The sequence below is a fragment of the Saccharomycodes ludwigii genome, chromosome II (genome assembly GCF_020623625.1).
Source record: "Saccharomycodes ludwigii strain NBRC 1722 chromosome II, whole genome shotgun sequence".
Classification (NCBI taxonomy): Eukaryota; Fungi; Ascomycota; class Saccharomycetes; order Saccharomycodales; family Saccharomycodaceae; genus Saccharomycodes; species Saccharomycodes ludwigii.
The window spans coordinates 1,813,167-1,831,382 of NC_060201.1; the positions used below are offsets into that span (position 1 = coordinate 1,813,167).

Here is an 18,216-nt window from a genome sequence, read left to right on the forward strand (position 1 = left end):
GTGTACTTTTACGTATTGTTTTTATGCTCCAACCTTGTAATTATAAAACTATAGACTTTTATTGGGTAATTGATACTTGGATACTGGTTTGTTTGAATCACTAGACGAAACAAAGTAAATGGTAATATTTTTGTAAATGTTTACTGTATAAAATATGAATTAAGAATCTTTTTTAGGTGATACCAAGTAAAAAAATAAAATAATTTTCCTTTTCGGGGTATTGAAACAAGAGACTTAATCGTAGAGTATCATCATCAACTATGGAATTCTCAAAATACTATATAAGGAAGAATTACAGGTTGCAGAAATATAATCAAGGTTTTTTTTTTTTTTATGCCAGATTTTTTTTTTCTTTTTTTTTTTTTTATTTTATTTTATTTTATTTTTTTTTTTCTCCTTTGAAAAAAATTGAATTGAAAGAGTATAATAATTAGTTGATAAATGGGGAGAATTTTTATTTCAAGTATTTAAAATCGTTTGAAGTCTTACTTTCCATTTCGATGGATTTGATTTGTTTTGTTTTGTTTTGCTTGTTATTAAAAAACGTTCCAGTAATTATTACTAATAATATTACTCTAAAATTTTGTGGATGTTGTAGTCTAACAGCTGGCATCCACAAACTTTGAATATGCTAACACGAATTTCTTTAAATAAAAGAAAAAGCACAAGTTTTAAAAAAAGAAAAAAAGGTTGTGATAGAAAGAAAAGCGGGGGAAAGAAAGGTGTGTGCGTATGGTGAGTAATCATGTTTGTTTTCATGCCCTCCTTTCCATTTCTTCTTGCCCTCCTTTTTCCCAAGAAAAAAAAAAAAAAAAAAAATAAAAATAGCTTATCCGTAAAACACTGGAAAACTATCACTCTCGGAAAAAATAGCTGAGTGAAAAGAATTAAAAAAAAAAAAAATTTGCTACTTTTATTATCTTAAAATATATTATATTTTATATTTAACTTGTTTAACAACTAAAACATTTAAGATAATTATCAACAACAAATAACGTGAACTTTCTCCTCTGTTTTGGATAATAATATTTAAAGATAAAAAAGCACTGTTATTAATTGATACATCTCATTGGCAAAAGAAACAAAGAGATATTTAAGGTTAAAAAAAAAAAAAAAAAAAAAAAAAAATTAAAAAATGTCCAATCCAAGGCCAAATAGAAATATAAATCCAAATCTTGCACCCAATAGGAGACAAGCGCCAGGAGGAACACCCGCTTCAATATCCACTTCAGGATCTTCAGATGCATTGTCTGGTTCTTCGCAGCATCTAGCATCACAACAAACACAACAACAAAATTCGCAACCACAACCTCAACAGCAGCAGCAGCAACAACAACAACAACGTAGACAAGGTGGAGGGACTGGATTTTCTTCTGCTGATTTAAATCGTATTGTTTTAGAGTATTTAAGTAAGAAAGGATATCATAGGACCGAACAAATGTTAAGAGCAGAAAGTAGTCGCACATTAACACCTTTGAACAAAGCGCAACCGGGCACAACGTCAAATAATCAGTTACCAAATATACCAGGCGATAGAAATGTAGATTTGCCGGTAAGCAATCCACCAAATATACTGCCTAATACTCGAATTAATAATAATAATAATAATAGTAATAATAATAACAATAATAACAATAATAACAATAATAACAATAATAACAAGAATAATAATAATAATAATAATAACAAGAATAATAATAACGACAACAACAATGCCGATAAAAACACAGGTATGAAAAGAGATATCAATGGTCACATGATCAATAAGATTAGGCCAGTCACAGCTGATGACTACATACGTGCTTATTCGTTATTAAAAAAATGGGTTGACTCATCATTAGAAATTTACAAGACTCAATTAGAAAGAATATTGTACCCAATTTTCGTTTACACATTTTTATATTTGATTAAAAAGGACTATCCATTACATGCAAGGAAATTTTTTGATAGATATAGTACTGATCACAGGATTTATCATGGTAATGATATTAATAAATTGTTTAGCGTGAATTCTTTAGACCATTTGAAGGAAAATGAATTAGCTGTAACTTTTTTAGATAACAAATATAAAATCTCAGTTACAAGGACTGTTTTCAATTTATTATTGTTTTTCTTAACTGAGAATGAAGCAGTTGGCACTTCATTGTTAATTAGCATTGTTAATGATCATTTAGATCCTAATATTGTTGAAAGTATCACTTCTAAGAATGATATCACAGGCGGTATTGTAATATCCACCGTAAGTGAAGATGTCAATGCGTTTAATAAGCAACAAGTTAAGTTAGGTAACTTACCATTGGATGAAGTATTTGCTAAGGAGGTTGAGTACGAGTTAAATAAAAAAGATGAGCAAGAAAAGGAAGAATCTGAGAAGCTTGGCAGGGAACCACCATCTCGTACCTTAGTTGATGAATTTAAACAAATGAATGGATCAGCACAACAAAGTAACGGGCAGGGCAAGGAAACAGATGATAATAATAATAACAACAGCAGTAATCCGGTTGAGTATGAAGCAACCGATAGCAATGTTCGTGCAGAAATATCTAAAGAAGGTAATACGAATATCAACATCGCTAATACGGCCCCTACTGGTGGTGCACTATCGGTCTTTGATAAAAAGAGATCATCTCTACCTCCGATGGCTAAATCACAGGAAGACTGGAAGAAGGAAGAACAAGAACAACAAAAAAACTTGACAATAAGTGTTATGGAGCAAAAAAAAAAATTAGATTCGCCAGATAGAAATGCGTTACCTCTACCACCTAAAACAGCCTTAGATATTAAATTGGAAATTCAGAAAGTTTATGAATCGAGAGACTCCATTAAATTAAATCGATTTCAAGTAACTTCGCCAAGTGTCGTAATGTACACTTTCCATAATACCAACGGTGAGATGACATGTTTGAATTTTAGTGATGATTCTACAATGGCAGCCACAGGGTTTCAAGATAGTATCATTAAGGTTTGGAGTTTAGATGGACAGCCTTTGAAAAGTAAAATGGAAAACGATGATCTTAACTCTAAGTTTATGGAATGTAGAACACTAATAGGCCATAGTGGACCTGTTTATTCTGTAAGCTTTAGTCCGGACAACAGATTTTTATTAAGCTGCAGCGAAGATAAAACAGTGAGATTATGGTCGTTGGATACATTCACATGTTTAGTTAGTTATAAGGGTCATAATCATCCTGTCTGGGATATCGAATTTTCTCCGATGGGACATTATTTTGTTTCAGCCTCACATGACCAAACTGCAAGGTTATGGTCTTGTGATCACATATATCCTTTGAGAATTTTCGCAGGCCATGCAAGTGATGTAGATTGTGTTACTTTTCATCCCAACGGTTGTTACATTTTCACCGGATCAAGTGATAGAACTTGTAGAATGTGGGATGTTGTTACGGGGAACTGTGTTAGGTTATTTTTGGGTCATAATTCTCCTGTTACAGCATTAAGTGTTGCACCAGACGGTAGATGGTTAGCTTCAGCTAGTGATGATGGTTTGATTAACTTGTGGGACATTGGTTCCGGTAAGAGATTGAAAACTATGAGAGGTCATGGTAGAAGAAGTATATATTCACTTTCCTTTAGCAAGGAGTGTACAGTTTTGGTGAGTGCTGGCGGTGATGGAAGTGTTAGAGTCTGGGATTTAAAAAAGGCTACAAGCGAACCTAATGTGGAACCAGAAGAAGTTTTTGCTCAATATTATGAAAATTTACATCATTCGATCCAGTATGATGCTAAGATCTATGGTAAGAAAAGAGTTGTCATCCCCACTATAGATTTGATTTCTTCATTTTTTACCAAACAAACACCGGTTTATAAAGTTAGGTTCACCAGAAGTAATTTAGTATTTGCCGGTGGCGCATTCGTTGATAAATAAGGAATGATGCCTTGAAAATCTCAACATTTAATGATAGTTGAGGGAACATAAAAGTTAAACCATACAACAATATTATTATATATATATATATGTGTGTGTGTGCGTGTGTATTTTTCTGTGTATAAGTAAGTAAATAAATAAATAAATAAAATAAAAAAGTAAAAGTCTATTCTAATACACTTTTATTCAATCCAAAACGGGTTTTGCTATATCCCATTTGTTTATTACCCTTTTATTCCTTGTATAATAATGAGATTGCCAATAACACAAATATCTGGTTAATCCTACTAAAGATAATACAATGTTGATTATTGAAATTGATAAAAATTCAAAAATGTTCATGGTTTGTGAAAAAAATCTATCATAGACCCACAAAAGTACTGTTCCGTTAGACAGTAATTCAAGTATTAAAAAAAGTGAAAGCTGTAGTAGTTTGGTCACACTGCTCCTAACAAAAAATTGAACTGAATTCTGTCCCTCTTGACTTTGTTTTGGTAAAAACAGTAACCAATTTTGGAAATAAGGCAATAAAATGTTCAATTCAATACTTGTTAAAATAAAACAAAACACAAAAGTGGTCGATTCCAAACGAGAAGCTAAAACAACAAAGTTAGAGAGAAGTAAATTTGTTTGGATAATGTTTGAGTCATTCAGCATTGTTGAAATCAAACACAGAACTGTAAGCCAAAACGATAGATTCCAAATAGAATCTGAACTGGTGGTTTTACTTAATGATTTAATAACTGGGCTTAACGATAGCATAGTAAATATAATAATTATGGGCGACTTGATCGGTATGGTGTTGTTATTTGTCAATTTGTTGTTGAAAAATATACAAAGTAGAGTTAAAGTTGTTAGTACTGATGTAATGAGGACAGGATTGTAATTTTTATAGTAATAAAACTCAATAAAAACTATATACATTAAGGAGATATTTATAATATTTTTGAAAAACATATATATATTGCTAAATACTACAGTTGAACTGTAAGTACTAGTAGGTTTTGTCGCTGGAGCATGATTCTGTTTATGTTCTTTGATTTGATTCAAAATTTTAAGAAAATTTGGATCTGTATAATTGTCTGGATAATCTTGTTTAACCCATAATAAACGTTTCCATGTCATATCATTAAATTTGTTATTGTGAATTCATATATATACAGATATATATATATTGCTCATTTATTTTTTTTTTTTTCCAGCTACTTTATCTTTGAGCAAAGTTTGTTTGAACCATACGTTATAAGAACTCTCTATTGTTTCAATAAACTGAATTTTAATGACAATTGAAAATGAAAGAGAAAAAGAGGTTTGAAAAAAAAAAAAAAAAAAAAAGAAAAAAAGTTTCTTTTTTTTCTTCCTAGATGATATTTTAAAATTTTGTGTACAAAAATAATTTCTAAAGCTAACGGTTTTAATTATTTAGTTCATTTTATTTTGTTTTTATTTTTTCGCAGTCTAAAAATTGTAATTATTTTCTATGAGTGGAAAAATAACAATTTTAAATTCCAGTTTAGTACCACTTTTTAGTTCTTACCAAATTTTATTATACTCGAAGTTAATTTTACAATTTTTTTTTTTTTTTTTTTAATAAACAATTGAGAAGGAAAGGAAAAAAATGTCAGGGCCTAATAAAAATTTTCCTGAAAAGCATAAAGATACTCAATTATTAGAAAAAAATGGTTCTCCAATAAAATTAATGGTGAATAATGATAATACTGCTAATCAAAAATATAATAATCTAAATGGAAGAAATGGGGAAGAAGATAATAGCTTGTACCATACAACTTTAAAAGATGAAGAGTATGATGATGATGATGATGATGATGGCAGTGTTCGACAGTATGACCAGGATACTCAGAAAAACAATTCATTACCTGTGGAGCCAATAACAGGTGCTGTAGCTAACTCCAAAACGCTTAAAAATAAAACCTCAAGCCAAGATGATGAATTAAAAAACAATACAGACATACTTGGTGATGAAGAAGAAGGACAAGAGAGTATAAGAAGATTATACCCGAAACCAGGTGATCCTGCGCAGAACACAACCACGCAAAGATTTGTTCCTAGAACCCTACCGCTAGAATCGATTTCTATGGAGGAGGAGGTAAACGTGCAAGAGCAAGACTTCCAGAGGAAGCCAACTTACCAAGACAAACTATGGAGTGACATCGATGTTTTAGATGATGTTAAGAAACTTTCTAAGCAAGAAGACAAAAATGGTGGCTTCCCTTCTAATTTCGAGCAAGAATTGTTGAAGTTAAGGCAGGCACATGTTTTGTTATTAAAAACTTTAAAAAATGGAAGAGAGTCGGTATCTTCTGAAAATTCCTTGTTTAGTAATGGGATTGTCTCTGACAACAACAACAACAACAACAACAACAACGGTAATGGCAACAACAGTAACAATAATGCCAATCCAGCTTTGTCAAAACCACAAAGTTCTTTTAATGCAAATGCGTCATCCAATTCTAGTACTAATGGAAATGCCAATAGCAACAAGAGCGCGGCCAATTACAATAAAAGCAGTAATAATAACATAAACAGTGTATTTGCAGAAAAGACACAAGTGGATACAATCGTTCAATGCCTAAACCAACTAAGGAACAAATAGTTAGGCATGCATGTATGAACAACATGTTGATTTAATAGGATAAGTCGCATACATAGTTGTTGTTTATTCGTTTATTTATTTATTTATGTATTTATCTGCTTATTTGTCAACTTTATAGGACTTTTTAAATTATAATAAGAGGGAAAGGGAATTTAATTTTTTTTTTTTTTTTTTAATGCAATTTAATTAACATAACCAGAATTAAAGTGTAAATGGGAGTGCATAGTATTGAATTAAAATTGCCTACTCACATTTACATTGTAAATTGACTGATCTTAATTTTTTTTTTTTTTTTTTTTTTTTCTTTCTTTCTTTATTTGTTAATCAGCATATTCGAAAAGAATAGTCTTTTTATACTTGTTTATTTAAAAGCTGTTGATGTTGAACTTCCACTAATTTTTTTTTTTTTTGTAATTTTTCTGGAATTCCGAATTTTGCTAGTTTGCAAATTGGCATGATGATGGACATTTTTCCAACGTGAAAGATATATATTATATAATATATATATATATATATATATTCTTTTTTTTTTTCTTAATTCCTTAAAAGGGGCAAAATAGAAGGAAAAACCTTTCAATGTAAATCTGTTTTGGATTAAAGGTGAGTGTTATTTCTCACCCTTTTTTTCTTTTTTTTTTCCTTGTTTTCTTCATAATTCCTTATTAAACTTTTCCTACACATCAACAAGTTTATAATTTATTAAAAATACTTTGTTTATTTTCTCTTCTTCAACTCATAATTATTTATATTTTATTAAAATTATTAATTCTTTTCTCGTCTTATTAAAGCAACGGCAACTTTTATTAAAAAAAATAAAATTAAAAAGCAACAACCAAAGCAATAACACTAAAAAAAAAAAAAAAAAAAATGGCCTCAACAAACACTTTTTCTGACTTTAAATTAGCTTCTGATTTACCAGCCTGGGCTAAATTACAAGCTTTGTATGACAAATCCGGTAAAGACATTTCTGTCAAAAAAGAATTTGCTAAAGATCCTAAAAGATTTGAAAAATTCTCCAAGACTTTTACCAACTACGATGGTTCTAAGATATTGTTTGATTTCTCTAAGAACTTGATCAATGAAGATGTTTTGAGCCAATTGATTGAATTAGCCAAGGAAGCTAAAGTTACTGCCTTGAGAGATGCTATGTTCAGTGGTGAACACATCAACTTTACTGAAGACAGAGCTGTTTATCATGTTGCTTTAAGAAACAGATCTGACAAACCAATGAAGGTTGATGGTGTCAATGTTGCCCCAGAGGTTGACTCAGTCTTGGAACATATGAAGGAGTTTTCTGAACAAGTTCGTTCTGGTGCTTGGAAGGGTTACACTGGTAAGCGTATTACTGATGTTGTTAATATTGGTATTGGTGGTTCTGATTTGGGTCCAGTTATGGTTACTGAAGCATTGAAGCACTATGCTGGTCCATTAAAGGTACACTTTGTTTCTAACATTGATGGTACTCACATTGCTGAAACTTTGAAAGTTGTTGACGCAGAAACTACCTTATTTTTGATTGCTTCCAAAACCTTTACCACTGCTGAAACTATTACTAATGCTACTTCTGCTAAGAATTGGTTTTTGAGTAAAACCGGCAACAACCCAGCTCATGTTGCCAAACATTTTGCTGCTTTATCCACAAACGAAAAGGAAGTTGCCGCATTCGGTATTGATACTAAGAACATGTTTGGTTTTGAAAGTTGGGTTGGTGGTAGATACTCTGTCTGGTCCGCTATCGGTTTGTCAGTTGCTTTATACGTTGGTTATGACAACTTTGAAAGTTTCTTGAAGGGTGCTGAAGCTGTTGACAAGCACTTTACTGAAACACCTTTAGAGGACAATATCCCATTATTAGGTGGTTTGTTGAGTGTTTGGTACAACAACTTTTTCGGTGCTCAAACCCATTTGGTTGCTCCATTTGACCAATACTTACACAGATTCCCAGCCTACTTACAACAATTGTCCATGGAATCCAATGGTAAGAGTGTTACCAGAGGTAATGTTTTCACCAATTATTCTACTGGTTCAATTTTGTTTGGTGAACCATGTACAAATGCTCAACATTCCTTTTTCCAATTGGTTCATCAAGGTACCAAATTAATCCCAAGTGATTTCATCTTGGCCGCCCAATCCCACAACCCAATTGAAAACAAATTGCACCAAAAGATGTTGGCTTCAAACTTTTTTGCTCAAGCTGAAGCTTTAATGGTCGGTAAAGACGAAGCTCAAGTTAAGGCTGAAGGTGCTACTGGTGGTTTAGTTCCACACAAGGTTTTCTCTGGTAACAGACCAACCACCTCTATTTTAGCTCAGAAAATTACACCAGCTACCTTAGGTGCTTTGATTGCCTATTATGAACATGTTACCTTTACTGAAGGTGCTATTTGGAACATTAACTCCTTTGACCAATGGGGTGTCGAATTGGGTAAGGTTCTAGCAAAGGTTATCGGTAAAGAATTGAGTGGTAGCAACAAGATTGAATCACACGATGCATCTACTAATGCTTTAATCAACCAATTCAAAGAATGGATGTGAAAAGAATAGAAATTATGGTTTTAAAAAAAAATTTTTTTTTTTCCTTAAAATTTTCTCTTTTAATATTAGTAAATGAATGACATGTCTTTTTTATATATATATTTTATTTAATATTTGAGTAATCACCTTTTTTTAAAAAAAAAAAAAAAAAAAAAAAAAAATTATAGTTTTTACGGCCATTTTTATTGAACTTTATTATGTTTTTATGTTGTTTTTTTTTGTAATGATGGTTTCTAGTACAAGCTGTATCTTATACGTGTTTATATGGAAAAATGGTAGGTTTCATGTGGTTTGGCTTATTCCATTATCAGGTTGTATATTAATAGATTCACCTGCTAAATTTGAAGGAGCTTTGAGTTCAAATTCTATTATTTAGTGAGTATAATGGTTAATATAAAAAAAATCTACAAGGTTATGCTAGACAATTTTAACAAACAATCCATTAAATTAACGAAAATTAAATATCTGTTTATGAATTTTTTTTTGGCGTTTTTATTTTTTATTTTTTTTTAATTTTTTAATTTTTTAATTTTTAATTTTTGATTTTTTTTTTTTTTTTGGATGGTATCAAAAAAAATAAATAATACAACTGCCATATATGTTGCAAATAATCGAATAAAATAAAATATAAAATATAAAATTCACCTAATAATAGTATCAATGATGACATCTATTTTATTGGATGACGAAAATGACAAAGCTTCTATTGATAATATAACTAATATTAATAGTGTTCACGAAACACGGGACTCAATAGTAACGCTAAACGAAAAAAACAAGAAAGAAAACCATACAGAACAGAACAATGAACCAGAAAACGGAGGAGAACATACCTCTTTAACAATTCCAGAAGATTTACAACGTAAATATATTAATTGGAAGAAAAATGCTAAAATTTTATATGATTATTTAAACAGCAACACATCAAAATGGCCTTCGTTAACCTGTGAAATATTCCCAGATGTAGAAATTGCTACAGAAAAAAGAAGAATACTTCTATCTTCATTTACATCGTCCCAATTACCATTAAATGAATCTATATATATTAGTTCGATTTCCACCGATATCCCAAAGAGTTCTTTAAATCAATTTGATATGGATGAAATGGAATTTAAGATAGATAATGACGTAAAGCAAGGAAACAAGAAGTTGGCAAAGCAAATAGAAATTGGATTTCCTATTGGTGAAGAATGTAATAGAGCCAGGTATATGCCACTAAATCCTGATATTATTGGATGTGCATCTTCGAGTGGCAATTTATATATTTATAATAGAACCAAGCACGGCTCATTACCAAGAACCAGGAATGGCATGTCTGATGGTAACAATATAGCAGTCCAAAACGAAATTTCAAGAGATTTCTATGAAGTGGTTTATAAAGATGAAGATCGCCATAGTGAAGCGTATTCTCTGGCTTGGAACTACCAGAGAAATGGGATAGTGGCGACCTGTCACGCTGATGGAACAGTTAATATCTGGAATTTATCCAAAACTTATAAAAAGTCAAATAGCAAAATTATAACCACAAAAGAACATGATTTTTTCCCAGATATTGAAAAGGGATGTAATGATGTTTCATGGATGGTTCATCATGAATCTATATTAGCTGTTGGTTGTGAGAGTAATAATAAAATTAGTATAATAGATACAAGAACAAATCACACGCCATATATCAAGGCCACAGATCCATTGTCCAATAATACTGCCTCGGCATCCGGAATAAATAGTGTACAGTTCAATTATCAAAATGACTTACTGTTATGTTCGGGCAATAGCAATAGTAGAGTAGGTGTTTGGGACTTGAGAAATATGGGTAAACCAGTTAATAGTTGGAATCATGGAAACACAGGTAATAGTGGGAGTATTTCTAGTGTTGCATGGAATCCTAATATTTCTAATGTTCTAGCATCAGCTGGTCTAAATGATGGTCTAGTCAAGATATGGGATGCTTCGGACATAGAAGACCCACTACTTTTCACCCATGGTGGTCACATGCTGGGTGTTAATGATATTTCTTGGGACTTACACGACTCGTGGTTAATGTGTAGTGTTTCTAATGACAATTCTATTCAAATATGGAAACCATCTATGAAACAATTAATGAATTCTTAATTAGCTAAGTAATAATAATAGTATAATGCTTTATTATCGTTATCATTTTTCTTAAAATGTTTTTAATTTTTTTTTTAGCATGTGACTTACAGCCAATAATAACGGTGTGTTTTGTTTCTACGGGGGTTTTTCTGTAGTTTAACAAATCAAAAGCTTTAAAATAAAAACTTTTTTCTTTACTTTCAAGATTAATTTGTTTGAGAATCGACCGCAGGCATAGGGAATGGGATAACTGCGCCCATTTCTGGGTGTGTGTTTTTTTTGCAATAGAAACCCCGTACACCGATGCGCATTGTAGAAATTAACAAGCGAAGAGAAAAAGGATAATATTCACTTGCTGGGAAGTATTATGATACTGTGTGTGCTTTTTATTTTATTTTTCTTTTGAAATATAATCTTGTTTTGCTTTTTGACCAATTGCTTGATATCATTACAACTTTTATAATCCACAATTCCTCTCTTCAACCTTTTTTTTTTTTTTTTTTTTTAATTCTTGAAGTTATTGGTATTAGTATAATTCATCTTGTAGTATTTGAAACTGAAATATATATTAAAAAAGAAAAAAAAAAAAAAAAAAAATAAAATAAAAGATCAAGAATTAACACACGCATACATATCTATAAAAAAATGAGTTTCCGTGCTTTAACTACTAGAGCTTCTGTCCGTTCATTGGCTGGTTTGACTGCTCGTCAAGCTCCGTATGTATTTTAACAAGTTATTATGTGATTCTAATGGCTGGAGAAATAAAAAGAAAAGAAAATATTTTATTGGAAGAGGAACGATGAATTAATGGGTGACATTTCTAAAATTTATCCATACCTTTGATTTTGTTTTAAGAAAAAAAAAAAGTTTAGCAGTTTGTAAAGTATATTTTTTGGTATTAGACTAATATTTTCCTAATGTTTTGCATTATAATTACTCAGAAATATAGTTATTTGAAAAACATAAAACTCAAAAAGAAAGGGGGGGGGGCAACAAGAATAGATTTTCAGTTACAAATTTTACAAGAATATGAAAAAAGTTTCACAAGTTTTTTTTTTTTTCTTCCAATGTTCCATAAAATAGTACTTGGTTTAATTTATGATTATGTGTTTTTATGTCAAGATTTCCTGCTTTAAAATGTTTTTTTTTTTAATTAATAATATAAGTCCATGCTTGGAAGGTGGGATCTAGTGGCTGTTCCTCTAGCAAAATCTTTATGTCTTTTAAACTCACGGATTATATACTGGCCATGAAATTCTTTTTAGCAAAATTATTATCTTACTAACATTTTTTTTAACTTTTTTCCTTTTTTCTTTTTGTTAATTTTTACACATTTTTGTTTTTGTTTTAATTTCCTCACTGCTTGTGGAAGAATGTGTGGAAGGAAAAGGAAATTTTTTGTTAATGTTAATAAACAGTTTTGCTGTTCGTTGCATGTCCACTCCAACCCAAGATCCAAAAGCTAAGGCCACATCTGTTATTGATGCTTTGCCAGGTAACAGTATATTGTCTAAGACAGGTATTCTTGCTACTTCTGCAGCTGCCGCTGTCTATGCAATCTCTAACGAATTGTACGTTGTGAATGATGAAACAATTTTAGTTATTGCTTTTTCTGCCTTTGCTTTAACTTGTGCTAAGTTGGTTGCGCCAGCTTATAAGGACTGGGCTGATGCCAGAATTAAACACGTTTCTGAGATTTTAAATTCTTCCAGAAACAGACATGTTGAAGCTGTTAAAGACAGAATTGCTTCTGTTGGTGAATTACAAAATGTTTCTGAAACCACCAAAGTTTTATTTGAAATTTCTAAGGAAACCGTTAACTTAGAAGCTGAAGCTTTTGAGTTGAAACAAAAAGTTGAATTGGCTGCTGAAGCTAAATCCGTGTTGGACTCCTGGGTTAGATATGAAGCTTCTATTAGACAAGAGCAACAAAAACAAATTTCCGAAGCTGTTATTGCTAAGGTCCAATCTGAATTATCTAATCCAAAATTTCAAGAAAAAGTTTTGCAACAAGCTGTCAGTGAAGTTGAAAAATTGTTTTCTAAATTGTGAATCAGATCGGAGTAACCCTTGTTTTTTTTTTCCTGTTTTTTGTTTTCTTTCTATTAAAAGAGAATAGGCTAAAATTGAATGTTTTATTCTATAATATATATATATATATCTAACGTTTTTATTATCATGTTTGATTAACGATGACCCTGTGGTTGCAATAAAAGATATTTCAGATTAGTTGCTTTTATTTACTATTATTTTATTATATTCCATTTTTTTATTTTTTTTTTTTTTTTTTTTTATCTTTTTTTTTTTAATTTTAATTTTTTTGACTTTATTTTAAAAGGAAGAAAAGAAACAATTTAATGTAATCCATTTCACTATTTTCTATTTTTTTTTTTGTTTTTTTAACCTTTTTTGAATAGTAAATATCAGAATTATCTTTGCAATATCTTGATAAATTCCTTAGTTTCATTACAATCATTGATTTTACTCACAAAGAGTTTTGAGCGTGTCAAATAGCTTTTTTTTATGTTTTTTTTTTTTTTTTTTTTTTTTTTTCTGGGCGAATTTTCACTGGGTTTTATCAAGTCGGGTTTTTATTCAATCCAAGTTTTCTTTAATTAAGTCTTCCAACCATTATATAAATATTGACGAAAAAAAACAGAAAAAGAAAAAGATGGCAATGAATTCTGAACAATTTGCAGGTGATTATGATTATAGTGATGTACCATCACAGGAATTGGATGCTATACGAATAAAAATAGCACAAGTTACAGTATCATTAACAAAGGTGAGAGATGATATTAATAAGCCTTTAACCGTCCAACAGTGGCACTCCTTAAATGCAAAATTGACCTTATTATTGACACAATTAAATTCATTAACAAAAATATTAAAGCATTATGAATATATATTAGATTCAGCAATTATTTATCCTTTACCAAATTTCCCAACAACTGCACATGAAGGTTTACTAACCACTTTACTAAGAAAAAAAAAGGTTCCAGAAGTAGACGAATGGATCAATGATGCTAGAAGAAATGCTAGTAATTCATGTACGAGAACTGATTTAGAAAAAGATCGTGAATTAAGTAAATGGTACCTTTCCGTTTTACATGAACAAAGATCAAAAATAATTTCCAATAAAAACGATGACAACATTACTGAAAGTTTTGAACAAAAAGTTAATGAACCTGTAATTAAGAATATTAAACCTAAACAGCCATTCAATCCAAATGATGTATTGAAATTTATTTATGCAGGCACTGTTATGATTTCCAAAGACTCAATGAAAAACATAGAACCTTCAAAGAATATATGATATTTATTTTTAAAAAAAAAAATAAACCGTGATAAAAAGCCGCAATTACTGTCATTCCTGTTTCCCATTAAACTCAATTTAGGTTTAGATGTGTATATATTTCACCAATTAAAGGGCAATTGTTTTTTATTTTTAATTTTTAATTTTTTTTTTTTTTTTTTTTTTTTCCTAGATTGATGTAATATAGGTTGCTATAAAAGAGAGGGAAAAAATTCTCTAAGTTGCCTTAATGTAATGTGATATAATATTTAAGAGTTTCTGATTATGTTGTTTGTTTCAATGTTTTGATTTTTACATAATCATAGGATCTAAATTTTTTTTAAATGCTTCCTTTCTATTTTTTTTTTGTCGACTTTTATTTGGCCACATTCAATATATATATATAATTTGAAGAATAGCATTAATTTCCCCAACATAAAACTTTATTTACAGGATTCTATTATGACATGTTTATAATCATAGAAGAAACAAAAAAAAAAAATAAAAGATAAAAATAAAAAGAAGTATGAAAATACAGTTTCTCTATATGCAACTAAAAAACTAACACAGGAAAACAAATGACGAAAAATAATAATACATTAACTAGATAATAATTTAATCATAAGCTCCCAAGTACCAAACATAATAATACTATTCGGAACAGTCCTTAATAAATGTGGTGTTAGTCCACTATACATAGAAGCCAATCCTTCTTCTTTTATAATGACTCTAAAAGTTTGTATTAAACCTGTATATTTCAAGGTCCCGTTTTCGGTAGGAGCTTGTCTCAACCTTGTTCTGACAACCTCATGAGGATACGTTATAATACTGGCAACAAATTTGGCACAGCCAGCACCACCACTTCTCGCACCCCACTCTTTTGCCTTATCCCAATTGGATTTTTCAGCTTCAGTTTTATTTGATCTTTGCTTTATAACCATCTTTAGTTGTTCATATAATATCCATTGTAAAATACCCTCTATCGAACCTAAATAAGAAGCACTTAAGCCCTTGTATAAGCCTAGTACACCTTCCTGTCTAATTACACTCGTCAAGCAGTCCCACGAACTTTTGTACTTACGAATACCGTTTACACTGCTTTTGTCCAATTGTAATCTAGTTTTAATCAACCAAATCGGATTTGTGGCTGTAGAGGTGGCCCAGCCCGCAGTAGCAGCGGCCATTAAATGGACCCATGGTGCTTCCTGATTATTGTTAAAGGTTTTGGAATATAATTCCTTTGTTGTACCGTAAGTGAAAAAATTTATACTTCTAGCCGGAATGACACCAACCAAATTTGGACCTAACCCTTTGAATAAACTTCGAAATCCTTCCATACGGTACAAAGAGCTAATAATACCGAGAGTTTCTTTGAAATGTAGTAAAATATTACGAGAATCAGCAATTTTAGATTTGTATTGGGTTTGGAAAACATCACTTTGTAATCTAGTTTTAACAACATCAAATGGGCAAGTAGCAATTGCCCCTACCATGCCACCTACCCCACCAGCAACAAAATGTACCCACGGTTTAACTTCTTCAGTGGGTAATTCATGGTCACTAACCCTACTGTTTTTTGCATTGTCATTAATGTAATTGTTATGAGTATTAACATTTTTAGTAACACAAACATTGGTAGTGTTGTTATAATCCTGATTAATAGCATTATTGAGGGTTAATGGTTCGATCCCATCTATTTCATCTAGATTTTGAGCATTTTTTAGCGTAGAGCCCTTTTCATCACTAGCCAAATACGGATATGATTCTATAGCATCATGTTCGATTTTTTCTACTCTTTCCAAATTCAGTTTTAAATTATTATTTTTATTATTATCGTCCTTATTAGCCGCCATTGTATTTCTGTCCAATATATTTAATTGTCGAGGTTGTTATAATTATAGTATGTATATTTACAAGGTAAGGGTTGCAATGTTTGCTTTCTAGTTTAAACAGGTATTTTTCAGGCGTTTTGTTTGGAGAAGAGGAAAGAAAAAAAAAAAATTTCAAACAGTATGTATTGGTAAAAATATAAAAGAAGACTCATGCAATTTGAAAATAAGGTTAATGTCAAAAAAAAAAAAAAAATTGAATAAAATGAAAATATTCAGTAAAATGAAAAATTTTTGATTTAGTTAAAAGCTATATTTTTTGGAAAAAAAAAAAAAATTCAATCATTATAAGCTAAATCCTCATACAACACACCATTTTTTTTTTTCAATATTCAAGACGAAAATTAAAAAATAAAAAAAAAATTAATAAAAATAGAAAAAAGATTTTTTTTTAACAAAAAGAAACGTTTTTAACAAGTCTTTTTTTTTCCACTATGTAAATAACATAAAAAATATACTGACTAGTCCGAACCATATCGGCTTGATTGACAAAAAAACAAAAAGTAAATCAGACAGAATCAAGCCCCAAGGTGACAGAAAACAAAATCTTTCTATTATTAAAGTTATAGTTAAAACATACTTAGAAGGTTTTCATCTCCCATCATATACAAAAAATGAAAATTGGTACAAAGACAAATTATATATATAATAAAAACCGAAAACAAACAAGTAGGCTTAAATAAAGGTTTCATAAGGAACTGGAGCCAAAGTTTGTGGTGCATTTCCATTGGTGACAACAATACGAGCTTCTCTTGGTTGAGCTGGTTGTCTCTTCAATTGAGCTGGAACTCCCTTAGCCTTAGCTTCAGCCTTCTTAGCAGCATTGGCCTTAACTCTTTCCAAAAATTCTTGTCTACACTTAGAGTGCTTGACATGTTCAATCCTCAAGTTCAATCTCTTTTCAATGTATCTGTTACCAACAACCTTGTTAACAATAACACCAACAGAGGACTTGGTGACATTGTAAATGACACCAGTCTTACCGTGGTAGAACTTAAATGGCATACCCTTTTGGATAGAACCGTTAGCTTTAATATCAACAATGTCACCAACCTTGTAGACCTTCAAGTAAGTAGATAATGGAATAGTACCAGTTCTTCTGAAGTCACGTTGGAACATGTAACGAGTACGAGATCTTAAACCGTGACTATATCAATAAAGTATTTAAGAAAAAAAGCCTATTACATCCCAATTATTTGTCAAAATACCATTCTTGACATTCAAATTCATGAATATATCGAATGCTATTATTAAAAACAAATAATGTATCAATAGGTTAACATAAAGTTAAATGTTAGTTAAATTAGTCAAAAGAAAAAACTTGTTTCAATAAAACGATTGCACAAATATGCTGACACTTGCTAAAAACTTTTTTTGAAAAAAATTGCACACATCCTTATCCGAGGTACTTCTTTGGTCATATTGATAAGTACAAATGATCCACCCCCTTCTTCCACTCACTCCAACTTCACTGTAAAAACACTTTCTTAAGAAATTTAAAGTTCAATAAAATATATTCTCATTATAATGTTAAATTTGATTATTTTTATGACTTGAATTTAATCTTATATTAAAACTCCCTAACCACAATAATATACATCCAAATAATACAGACATAGTACTATGTTATTAAAATTTTTGGCTTCATTCATTCATTCATTAATATGAATGATTCCAATAATAAGAATTATAGCATGCAACTATAAAGCTAAATTGGATCAACTATTTTTTTTTCAAAGTCCCCCTCAATATAGAAATGTCAACAATATTCAAAGCTCATCATTCGATTTTTCATCTTATAATTAATATAGAGTGATGTTAAACATACGATTTACCCATTTTTGATTCTTGACGTTGATTTTGCTTGGTGTTTTTGTATTTTTTTTTTTTTTTTTTTTTCAAAAAG

General features: G+C 30.4%; 9 protein-coding genes across 9 annotated transcripts; 6 read left to right on the top strand and 3 right to left on the bottom strand.

Moving 5' to 3' along the window:
* Nucleotides 1-1,135: 1,135 nt before the first annotated feature.
* On the top strand, nt 1,136-3,883 carry TAF5 (chromatin modification protein; the record flags this gene model as incomplete). The annotated part of the gene is made up of 1 exon (XM_046080815.1): nt 1,136-3,883. The coding sequence occupies one exon, from the start codon at nt 1,136-1,138 to the stop codon at nt 3,881-3,883; it is 2,748 nt and encodes a 915-aa protein (XP_045936127.1).
* A 186-nt stretch (nt 3,884-4,069) lies between these two features.
* Nucleotides 4,070-5,008, bottom strand: GPI2 (phosphatidylinositol N-acetylglucosaminyltransferase; the record flags this gene model as incomplete). Its single annotated transcript, XM_046081381.1, has 1 exon — nt 4,070-5,008. One exon carries the CDS (start codon nt 5,006-5,008, stop codon nt 4,070-4,072), a length of 939 nt encoding a protein of 312 aa, XP_045936128.1.
* A 493-nt stretch (nt 5,009-5,501) lies between these two features.
* On the top strand, nt 5,502-6,497 carry SCDLUD_002016 (DUF5315 domain-containing protein; the record flags this gene model as incomplete). The annotated part of the gene is made up of 1 exon (XM_046080814.1): nt 5,502-6,497. One exon carries the CDS (start codon nt 5,502-5,504, stop codon nt 6,495-6,497), a length of 996 nt encoding a protein of 331 aa, XP_045936129.1.
* An 867-nt stretch (nt 6,498-7,364) lies between these two features.
* PGI1 (glucose-6-phosphate isomerase) lies at nt 7,365-9,032 on the top strand (the record flags this gene model as incomplete). Its single annotated transcript, XM_046080813.1, has 1 exon — nt 7,365-9,032. The coding sequence occupies one exon, from the start codon at nt 7,365-7,367 to the stop codon at nt 9,030-9,032; it is 1,668 nt and encodes a 555-aa protein (XP_045936130.1).
* A 660-nt stretch (nt 9,033-9,692) lies between these two features.
* MSI1 (Msi1p) lies at nt 9,693-11,144 on the top strand (the record flags this gene model as incomplete). Its single annotated transcript, XM_046080812.1, has 1 exon — nt 9,693-11,144. The coding sequence occupies one exon, from the start codon at nt 9,693-9,695 to the stop codon at nt 11,142-11,144; it is 1,452 nt and encodes a 483-aa protein (XP_045936131.1).
* A 1,386-nt stretch (nt 11,145-12,530) lies between these two features.
* On the top strand, nt 12,531-13,178 carry ATP4 (F1F0 ATP synthase subunit 4; the record flags this gene model as incomplete). Its single annotated transcript, XM_046080811.1, has 1 exon — nt 12,531-13,178. The coding sequence occupies one exon, from the start codon at nt 12,531-12,533 to the stop codon at nt 13,176-13,178; it is 648 nt and encodes a 215-aa protein (XP_045936132.1).
* Nucleotides 13,179-13,803: 625 nt separating this feature from the next.
* On the top strand, nt 13,804-14,442 carry MED8 (RNA polymerase II mediator complex subunit MED8; the record flags this gene model as incomplete). The annotated part of the gene is made up of 1 exon (XM_046080810.1): nt 13,804-14,442. One exon carries the CDS (start codon nt 13,804-13,806, stop codon nt 14,440-14,442), a length of 639 nt encoding a protein of 212 aa, XP_045936133.1.
* Nucleotides 14,443-15,020: 578 nt separating this feature from the next.
* Nucleotides 15,021-16,274, bottom strand: RIM2 (Rim2p; the record flags this gene model as incomplete). The annotated part of the gene is made up of 1 exon (XM_046080809.1): nt 15,021-16,274. One exon carries the CDS (start codon nt 16,272-16,274, stop codon nt 15,021-15,023), a length of 1,254 nt encoding a protein of 417 aa, XP_045936134.1.
* Nucleotides 16,275-16,985: 711 nt separating this feature from the next.
* Nucleotides 16,986-18,149, bottom strand: SCDLUD_002022 (60S ribosomal protein eL21; the record flags this gene model as incomplete). Its single annotated transcript, XM_046080808.1, has 2 exons — nt 16,986-17,457; nt 18,139-18,149. 2 exons carry the CDS (start codon nt 18,147-18,149, stop codon nt 16,986-16,988), a joined length of 483 nt encoding a protein of 160 aa, XP_045936135.1.
* Between the last annotated feature and the right edge of the window lie 67 nt (nt 18,150-18,216).